This window comes from Hypanus sabinus, chromosome 16 (assembly GCF_030144855.1).
Source record: "Hypanus sabinus isolate sHypSab1 chromosome 16, sHypSab1.hap1, whole genome shotgun sequence".
NCBI classification, from domain to species: Eukaryota; Metazoa; Chordata; class Chondrichthyes; order Myliobatiformes; family Dasyatidae; genus Hypanus; species Hypanus sabinus.
In genome coordinates, this window is record NC_082721.1 from 38,250,397 (window position 1) to 38,260,621 (window position 10,225).

The 10,225-nt window shown below is 41.8% G+C and overlaps 1 protein-coding gene across 1 annotated transcript in view; it reads left to right on the forward strand.

Annotated features, from left to right (window-relative positions):
• LOC132405819 (T-cell immunoreceptor with Ig and ITIM domains-like) overlaps positions 1 to 9,914 on the forward strand; it is a 42,407-nt gene extending 32,493 nt beyond the window's left edge. Inside the window, exons 4-5 of the mRNA XM_059990816.1 lie at positions 6,259 to 6,363; positions 8,381 to 9,914. Of these exons, the coding sequence (XP_059846799.1) occupies positions 6,259 to 6,363; positions 8,381 to 8,541 (266 nt within the window). The 3' untranslated portion in view covers positions 8,542 to 9,914. The remainder of the gene's footprint in view (positions 1 to 6,258; positions 6,364 to 8,380) is intronic.
• Positions 9,915 to 10,225: the final 311 nt, after the last annotated feature.

Sequence of the window (10,225 nt, forward strand, 5' to 3'; positions counted from 1 at the left end):
TGATTCCTCAGAACATAGAAGATTGAGAGAGATTTGGTAGAGGTTTACAAAAATTATGAGTGGTATATATAGGGTAAATGCAAGCTGGCTTTTTCCACTGAGGTTAAGTGTGATGACAACTAGAGGTCATGGGTTAAGGGTGAAAGGTGAAAAGTTTAAGTGGAACATGAGGGGAAACGTTTTCACTCAGAGGGTCATGGGAGTGTGGAATGAACTTTTGGAGGAGTGGTGCACGCAAGCTCCATTTCAATATTCCTCTTCTTCTTCGGCTGTCCAATGATTTCGATGTTGACTGAGGCCTGGGCAAGGTTGTATGGAATACCGGCAGTTGCCCATGCTGCAAGTCTCCCCAAGTCTCCACCGATGTTGTCCAAGGGAAGGGCCTAGGCCAATACAGCTTGGCACTGGTGCCGTCGCAGAGCAATGTGTGGTTAAGTGCCTTGCTCAAGAACACAACATGCTGCCTCAGCTGAGGCTGGAACTAGCGACCTTCAGATCACTAGACCAACGCCTTAGCCACTTGGCCACGTGCCAATACAATGTTTAACACTTCAATGTTTAAGAGAAGTTTAAGTAGGTACATGGATGGTAGGAGTATGGAGGGCTATGGTCCTGGTGGAGGTCGATGGGAGTAGGCGTCGTCTAGATGTGCCGAAGGGCCTATTTCTGTACTGTTCTCTTCTAAGATTCTATGACTCTATGACCTATGACCTTGTTAGGTCGTCTTGCAGCTCAGCCTTTTCGGCAATTTGTTGTTGAGTTCAAGACCTTCCAGTGCAGGGTCAGGAGACTCCCTGCTGCCTCCTGGACCTGCACCAAGTGAGGGGGTCAGTGAGAGACTATGCAGTAAAAGTCCAAAGTCTTGCAGTTAATACAGGGTGCAACATGAGATTTGTCATCACTGCTTTCCAGTGTGGTCTGAGCACAGAGGTCCAGCATGAGATTGCAGTACATAATGAACAGGACAGCCTAGAAGACCTGATAAATCTGGCTATTCGAATAGACAACCTGGCAGCTGAATGGCAGAGATAGAGAATACCCTGAACCTCTGTGACTCATCAGATCATCACTTGTCTTCTTCTTTCTCTCATCACCCAGTACACATTCCTCAGAGGAGCCCATGCAAGTGGGAGGTCTGCACCTATCTCAGGAAGAGTGAGATTGGTGCAGAAGAACAGGTTGCAGCTTCTACTGTGGCTCTTTGGGGCACCCAGTAAATGAACAGAGCTGTCAGTAAGAAGGGGAGTTCTGACAGTTCGATTCTTCTGGCAAGCCCCTTCCACTAGTTAGGTAATGCTCCCTGCTTCCCAGTTGTGGTGGTCCCAAACTCTGAACATCTGTCATTTATTGACTCCAAGGCAGCCAGGAACCTCATGGATATCTCTCAGACTCAAAGATCGAGAGTTCCCTCTCAACAATTGAGAGAGAATATTGACATTCAGGTTCTGGATGGTTGGCCTATGGGCATTGGCAAGATTCATCTTCCCACAGTGCCCATTCCAACTTGTGCTGAAGGGCAACCACAGGGAACAGCTTTCCTTCTATCTTGTTGATTTGCCTGAACTAACTCTGGTACTTGGCCTTCCCTGGCTATCTTGACACAACCCATTGTTCAATTGGTCTCTAAAGGGGCTCCAACAGTGGGGACTGGCATGCCCGTCTACTTATCTGGTACAGCTCAGTTTTTTGTCCACATATTCCTTCCTGAGCCAACTGCTAAGCAAAAAAAAATCCAGTGAGCAGCTATTCTCAGATTGTTGGGCAACTTTCACATCTGGCCCACAAGTGGGACTGGACAACCAATCACTTGACAAATCATGGTAATGATGGAAATGTTCAAGTCTTGCTTGGACCATTTCAGTCTGTCATTCCCCTTGCCTGGTTCTGAACATTGGCTCAGGAATGCATCAGTAGATATTGTCCTGGCAGTTTACCTAAACACGATCCCATTACAACAACTCTTCCAGCAAATGCAAAACTCCACAAAACACTCTTACTTTTTTCTAGCATTGGGTGAAAGATGCCTCAGTTTCAGAGTTTCTGCAGCTGATACAAGCTCTATATTGCAAACCCCTCCAGTGAGAACTGGACTGAAAGTCTGCCTATGCTAACTTCACTCCATCTGTGTTCATCCTAAATATTTCTCAAAAACTGTTGCTTTTCTGTAATTGATGGCACAGTTTCAGGGCTTTATTTGAACTATACTCCATGGTTTTACACTAATGAACTTTTCAGATAAATAATAAAGGATCCATTGTAACAGTTAGCCTCAAGTTAATCTCATTTATCTTGGAAGAAAGGTTTTCCCTGAAGCTTCTGCTATTTCATGAAAGTTAAATTATTTGCTGAAACTTCCTCTTAATCTTATGAATAACTGTTCTGCCATGAGCAAACTTCAGCTAACCTACTAGGAAGGTGTCAATCTTTAGATTATGATCTGGGCCTGCACCGTCTCAAACACCAATTTGAAGCATTGTCTATTCTTAGATCACTTTCAGACTCCATAGGGGAGCTCAAAACTGATTCAACCCAGATAAGTGTGAGGTGGTTCATTTTGGTAGGTCAAGTATGATGGCAGAATATAGTATTAATGCTAAGACTCTTGGCAGTGTGGAGGATCAAAGGGATCTTGGAGTCCGAGTCCATAGGACACTCAAAGCTGCTATGCAGATTGACTGTGTGGTTAAGAGGCATACAATGTATTGGCCTTCATCAACCATGGAAATGAGTTCAAGAGCTGAGAGGTAATGTTACAAATATATAGGATCCTGGTAAGACCCCACTTGGAGTACTGTGCTCAGTTCTGTTCACCTCACTACAGGAAGGATGTGGAAACCATAGAAAGGGTGCAGAGGAGATTTACAAGGATTTTGCCTGAATTGGGGAGCATGCCTTCTGAGAATAGGTTGAGTGAACTTGGCCTTTTCTCCTTGGAGCGGCGGAGGATGAGAGGTGACCTGATAGAGGTGTATAAGATGATGAGAGGCATTGATTGTGTGGAAAGTCAGAGGCTTTTTCCCTGGGCTGAAATGATTAACATGAGAGGACACAGTTTTAGGGTGCTTGGAAGGAGGTACGGAGGAGATGTTAGAGGTAATTATTTTACGCTGAGAGTGGTGAGAGTGTGGAATGGGCTGCTGGCAACAGTAGTAGAGGCAACTATGATAGGGTCTTTTAAAAGACTCTTGGATAGGTACATGGAGCTTAGAAAAATATAGAGGGCTATGGGTAACCCATGGTAGTTTCTAAAGTAAGTACATATTCGGCACAGCCTGAATTGTGTTGTAGGTTTTTCTATGTTTCTAACACTCTACTGTCTGGGTAGCCTCCAACCTGATGTCATGGACATCAATTTCTTGAAAATGCATGTCAAAAGGGCAATGTTACGATAGTCATGAGGGTAAATAGGGAATATCAGATTGTTGCTTATTTTGGATCCCAAGAACAAAAATTTGTGGAATACTTACAAGATGGCTTTTTAGAGCAGTTTGTGATTGAGCCCGCTGGGAGATCAGCTCTTCTGGATTGGGTGTTGTGCAATGACACAGAATCAATTAGTCAGCTTAAGATAAAGAAATCCTTAGAAGGCAGTGATCAGGTAGAATTCATTTTGCCATTTGAGAGGGAGAAACTAAAGTCAAATGTATCAGTATTACAGTGGAGTAGAGGGAACAACAGAGGCATGAGAGAGGACTTGGCCAAAGTTGATTGGAAGGGACACCAACAGGGATGACAGCAGAGCAGCAAGGACTGGAGTTTTTGGAGTAAATTCAGAAGGTACAGGATAGATACATCCTGAAGAAGAAGCATTCTAAAGGCAGAGTGACACAACTGTGAGCGACAAGGGGAGTCAAAGCCAACATAAAAGCCAAAGAGAGGGCATATAGTAGAGCAAAAATTAGTGGGAAGTTAGAGGATTGGGAAGCTTTTAAAAACCAGCAGAGGCAGCTAAAAGAGCCATTAGGATGGAAGAAATGAAATATGAAGGTAAGCCAGCCAATAGTATCAAACAGGATACCAGAATTTTTTTTTTCAGTTATATGAAGGATAAAAGAGAGGCAAGAGTAGATATCAGAAAATGATGCTGGAGTGGTAGTAGGGAACAAGGAAATGGCAGATGAACTGAATAAGTATTTTGCATCAGTTTCCACTGTAGAAGACACAGTATGCTGGAAATTCGAGAGTTCAAGGGGCAGATGTTGCTTTTACTAAGGAGAAGGTACTTGAGAGATGAAAAAGTCTGAAGGAAGACACTATAAGCCACCTGTACCAGATGGACTATGCCCCAGGGTTCTGAAAGAGGTAGCTGAAGAGATTGTGGAGGCATTAACAAAGATCTTTAAAGAATCACTAGATTCTGGTATGGTTCTGGAGGACTGGAAATTTCAAAATGATACTCTACTCTTCAAGAAGGGAGGGAGGCAGAAGAAAGGATATTATAGACCAGTTAGCCTGACTTCAGTGGTTAGGAAGCTGCTAGAGTCAATTGTTCAGGATGAGGTTTCAGGGTACTTGGAGACACATGATAAAATAGGCCAAAGTCTGCATGGTTTCTTTAAGGAAAAATCTTGCCTGAAAAAATCTGTTGGAATTCTTTGACAAGATTAGAAGCAGGATAGACAAAGGAGAAGCGGTGGATGTGGTGTACTTGGATTTTCAGGAGGCCTTTTACAAGATGCTGTAAATGAGGCTGCTTAGTAAGATGAGAGCTCAGGGTATTACAGGAAAGATACTAGCATGTGTAGTGCACTGGCTGATTGTCAGGAGGCAAAGAGTGGGGATAAATGGAGTTTTCTGTGGTTGGCTGCCAGTTATAGGAGGTGTTCCGCAGGGGTCTGTGTTGTGACCACTTTTTTATGTAGTATGTCAATTATTTGGATGATATGATTGACAGCTTTGTGGCTAAGTATGTGGACAATACGAAGATAGGTGAAGGGGCAAGTAGTATTGAGAAAGCAGGGAGAATGCAGAAGGACTTAGACAGATTAGGAGAATGGGCAAAATAAGTGGCAGATGGAATACAGTGTCGGGAATTGTTTGGTCATTACATTATTGGAAGGAATAAAAGTGTAGACTGTTTTCTAAATGGAGAGAAGATTCAAAAATGCAAGGTGAAAAGACACGGGAGTCCTTGTGCAGCATTCCTTAAAGATGAACTTGTAATTTGAGTCATTGGTGAAGAAGTCAAATGTTGTGTTAGCATTCATTTCGAGAAAGCTAGAATATAAAAACAATTGTGAGCAGTTTTGGGCCCCTTATCTAAGAATGGATATGAAGATGATTCCTGGAATGAAAGGCTTATCATATGAGGAGCACTTGTTGGCTTTGGGCCCGTACTCACTGGAATTTAGAGAAATAGTTGGGGGGAATGGAATCTCATTGAATCCTATTGAACATTGAAAGTCTCAGAGAGACGGGATATAGAGTGGATGTTTCCTATAGTGGGTGAGTCTACAACCAGAGATCTAATTAGAACAGGGGTGAGAAGTAATTTCTTTTGCCAAAGGGTTGTGAATTTGTGGAATTCATTGCCACAGGTGACTGTGGAGATCAGGTCAATGGCTGTATTTAAGGTTGATAGATTCTAGATGTGTTAGAGCATGAAAGGCTACGGGGAGAAGGCAGGAGAGCAGGGTTGAGAAGGAAATAGATCAGGCAGGATCACGTAGCAGAGCAGACTTGTGGACCAAATGGCCTGATTTTGCTCCTATGTCTTATGGTCTGATGGTCTATATCTTCCGTAAATGTTTCCTTTATGCATCTTTAACCATGAAGGACAAAATTATTCATTGTACAATTTCTCTTCTGCTCAGAATTCAGCACGGACACAGCAGCTGCATTCTTTGATAATCAGGATTAGATCAGAAATCCTAATCAAGATGTCTTAATAATTTTGGTATGTTTAGGTCTCATGATTAATGAAGTCTGATTTTTTTTCATAACCAACATCTAAATAATGGAAGTAGATATTGTGGTTCTGTTTCATTGATTTTGATTTGATTGTTGGAAAGTAGAACTAGGAGCCAATGCTTTAGCACCTGAATAAAGATGCTGAAAAACAATCGATTTCTTTCCAATGTGGTCCAGGCTCATGCTGAACAATGACAGGTGTACCCCTGCAGTAATATATATCGATATGAGTTTGTGGCCTGGGATAAATCTGTGTATCTTACAATTTATTATCATGTAACTGTCTGTAAGGACACTAATAACTTCAGTGCCAATGGTGGCATAGAATAATATCTCTGTTCTTTTAAGCAGGTGTCGCAATGTGGATCTTGAGTGGTTTGTTATCAATTATTGGATTGCTGATGTCAGTTTGCAGTCTGTTTTTGATCAAAAGATTAATGTGTCGCAAAAAAGGTAAGGAATTCCTGGGGTAAGTTAAAACAGAAGTACTCCAAACATACTGATGAATGGAATAAAATGTCAGTACTGAAGTGTTGAGGTGGAGATGGTTGAGAGCTTCGAGTTCCTCAGTATAAATATCACCAGTAGCTTATCCTGATCTGATCATGCAGATATTATGGCCAGCAAAACACAGCAGCATCTATAATTTCTCACAGGTCCCTGTTGACATTCACCAATATATCAATAGAAAGCATCCTATTCTGATGAAATGTCTTAGCCCGAAACATCCACTGTTTATTCCTCTCCATAGATGCTGCCTGACCTGCTGAGTTCCTCCAGCATTTTGTGTGTGTATTCAGCATCTGCATGATCTCCTGAATTTAAGAAAAATGCAGAGATGTGCAGACACAGCTCAGTCCATCATGAAAATCAGATACCTCTCCATTGACTCATCAGCACACACTGTTTCTGAGGAAAGCAGCCAACTTAATCAAAGACCCCTCCCTTTCTGGGCATTCTCCCTCCTCCCCCTTTCCATCAGGCAGAAGATACAAAAGCTCCAGGCTCTAAGGAAGCTTCTAAACTGCTGTTACAAGATTCTTGAACAGACCTCTTGTCCGATAATCCCTTTATCTCTCTTCTACCTCGTTATGGTCCTTGCACCTTATTTATCTACCTTGACTGCACTTCCTCTGTAACTGTAACACTATCTTCTGCATTCTGTTATTGCTTTTCTCTTTGCACTATGTTTTGAAATGATCTGTATGGATATCACACAAAAGCAACTTTTTTCATGGTACTTTGGTATATGTGATAATATTAAAGCAATTGCTTAGTAAATTGACAGGGAAAGGTGGTATCAGTGCTGACAGAAAGCAGAGAGGAGATTTGTTTGCTGCTGATAATCCTTGTAAGGGTGTTACAGGGAAAAGGGAAATACAATTAGGTTGGGAGTGGGACGATATGATGTCTGTAATCAAAAAGGGAACAAAGTAGATATGGGTAATTGCAGAATCATTTCTCCCAGTTTTATTCTGATTGACTTCAAAGAGATCATTCAAGAATCATTATGATACAATCAGAGAGACCACTCAGCCATTATGCTTTGCCTATTAAGTAACTCTCCTATTAACCTTATACCTTACTGAATCTGCTTACTTGAAATTTTCACTTAATTTATTCACCCAATTCCGTTTAAAAGTAATTATCGAATCTGCTTCCATCACCTCTTTACAGCCATTGCACTCATCTGCAAAACTACCTCGAATGTATTTAGGAAACAATTAGCTGCTATAATATGAGGACCACAGAATATTTATGATGGAAGAACTATTCTGATCTAAATTGTCTTCCTCATTTTAATTATTTTGAGATCTAGTGATTACCATAAAAAGTGTAGTTACTGATTCGTACCATAAAAGTGACTCACATTTTTGAAGGTGCAACATGAGCAGCTAAAGGGGAACTTTGAGAGGCTCTTCTACAGGCCAGTGTAGGTTAGAGAAATGTTCATTACATATAACTGTGAGTTTTCCAGGCTGCACTTCCCACAGTGAGACGTTGTACCCGAGGTAAACATTTCACACCTACTGCCCTATAAAAAGTGACTTAAAGATGTTGAGTGACTGCTCCATCATTAGAGATGTTGGTACTCAGATCAAGCATTGGGTGGTTATTCCATCAAACCGTTCAAATGGCTGTAAACAGCCCATTGGAGATGCTTCTGGTCAGTATATATGAATTGATAATCCTTCCTTGCCTTTGGGTTCTACATCCAGCTTTGAATTCTGGCAGTCCTCATTTGTCCCTCTAAACTCCTTTCCCTGTCCTTTTGTTCCCTATGTATTGGAATTATATCATAAATACATCACTTCTCAACTTACTGTATTTTCTGATAAAACTGTGGAAACCCTTTGACCTGAAATGATAAATCTGTTGCCCTCTCCACAGATGCTGAAATGCCTGCATGTCCTTCTGTTTTTCTCTTCTGTTGGGATCAGAATTATCTGCATCTTTCTTTTTTTGACAGAGGATCCTACGTACATCAATGTGCAATTTAGAAATAAAGCAAGGAAAAACAGCTGGCTCACAGGACAACAAAACACAAGATATGTAGCCTCAGGCAGATGTGGATATCCTAAAACCACTACATCTAAGTCGCTGCACAGACTGGAAAGAGACCTGAAATGAAATAAGTCTGAATGTCCATAGATAACGTAATCTGAGATACACAAAATACTGGGAAACAGCATCTTTTGATGCAGTGGATGACAACTTGAACACCCATCTGGAGTCACAAGAGACGGCAGATACTGAAAAGTGGAGCAACACACAAGACCCCAGAGGGATTCATTGGATCACATAGCCTCTTTGGAGAAAAATGGACAGTTGATACTTCAGATCTAGATCCTTCATCTGTACTGCCTGATGTGTGAATAATGTGGTGTTGTGTGCCTATGATGAGGTCTGTGATATAGGATTAGAGCTGTGGGCAGAGATGAAGACTCTTCTCTTGCCACTGAGAGAGAAAGAGAAGGTACGGTGATGTTTACCCTATGCCTGTGTTCTTCAGTGATTACCGTCAAGATTGTGATCATCAGGTTTCCTGTTCCTTATTGTGATTGTTTATCTGTGAACCATTGTATCTTTTGTTTCAAACTGTCTGTAAAGGAGCTGTTCTTTGTGAGGTACATCCTCCATTGTGTATACTCGAAAATTATATCAAATAATGTAATTAATGTGAACTCGCTCAAGAAGCTGTTGGATTCTGTCCAGCCAGCCTGGGCTGCCGTTGATTGCTGTCCAATACCTCCTGAAGGAGAGAGCTTGTGAATTCATACCAGGATTAGGCTCAGTTGTGATATTTATTGAGATAGAGCACAGAATATGTCCTTTTTGCTCTTCAAGCTGTGCCACCCTGCATCCCTCGACTTAACCATAGCCTAATCACAGGACAACTTACCTTGACTGTGGGAGGAAACTGGAGCACCTGAAGAAAACACACGCATTCCATGGGCAGAACGTACTGACTCCTTCCAGATGACGTCAGAATTGAACTCTGAACTCCAACATCCTGAGCAATAGTAGTGTTGCTCCAATCGTTATGTCATTATGGCGCCCACAGTCAAATAACCCAAGGAGTATAGTTGATGTAATATTTCTCTACCATCTTCAGCAGTCAATGAGATTGAGTCTGATCCTTGTCCCTTGGATCCATTTCCCTCGCCCACCAAATGGCCTGATTTACTTGTTGTCAAAGCCACTGTCTCGACTCTCAACTTGCTGCTGTCCAAATCCACAAGGATTGTGGAGACCTGGACAGAATCTGTAGTTGAAATAATCCTTTAGGGTACTCCTGTTTTGCCCAATTTAAAGTGGCCAATTAGCCCACTATCATGTATGTCTTTGTGATGTGGAAAGAGGCGAGAGCACTTGGAGGGAACCCCTGTGGACACAAGGAGAACGTGCCAACTCCACACAGACAGCACTGGATGTCAGGACTGGTCCCAGGGCACTGGAGCTGTGAGGTACCAGATTCCCAATCTGCGTCACCGCCTCTGTCTCTGTCAATGTTCTTATAATTATTGTGAAAATAAATTATTTTGACATCACTGAGCAAAAGGTTCTATTTCCAAATGCATGCTTTAAAAGGGTGAAGCTGGTTTAATTCAAGAAGTTAAAGGTGCTTTCACAGAAGGATATAGATCTGCCATTTTTATCAGCTCCACCTAACCTTTGATGAACAAATGTCAGTATTATCGAATAATATGCAAAAAATTTCTATTGGTGTTCCAGTCAATAAGTTGCTTCAAAATGCAACACAGAGTGTGCTGTGATCCTGCTCCATGCACTGGCTATTACATCTGCCTTCTAG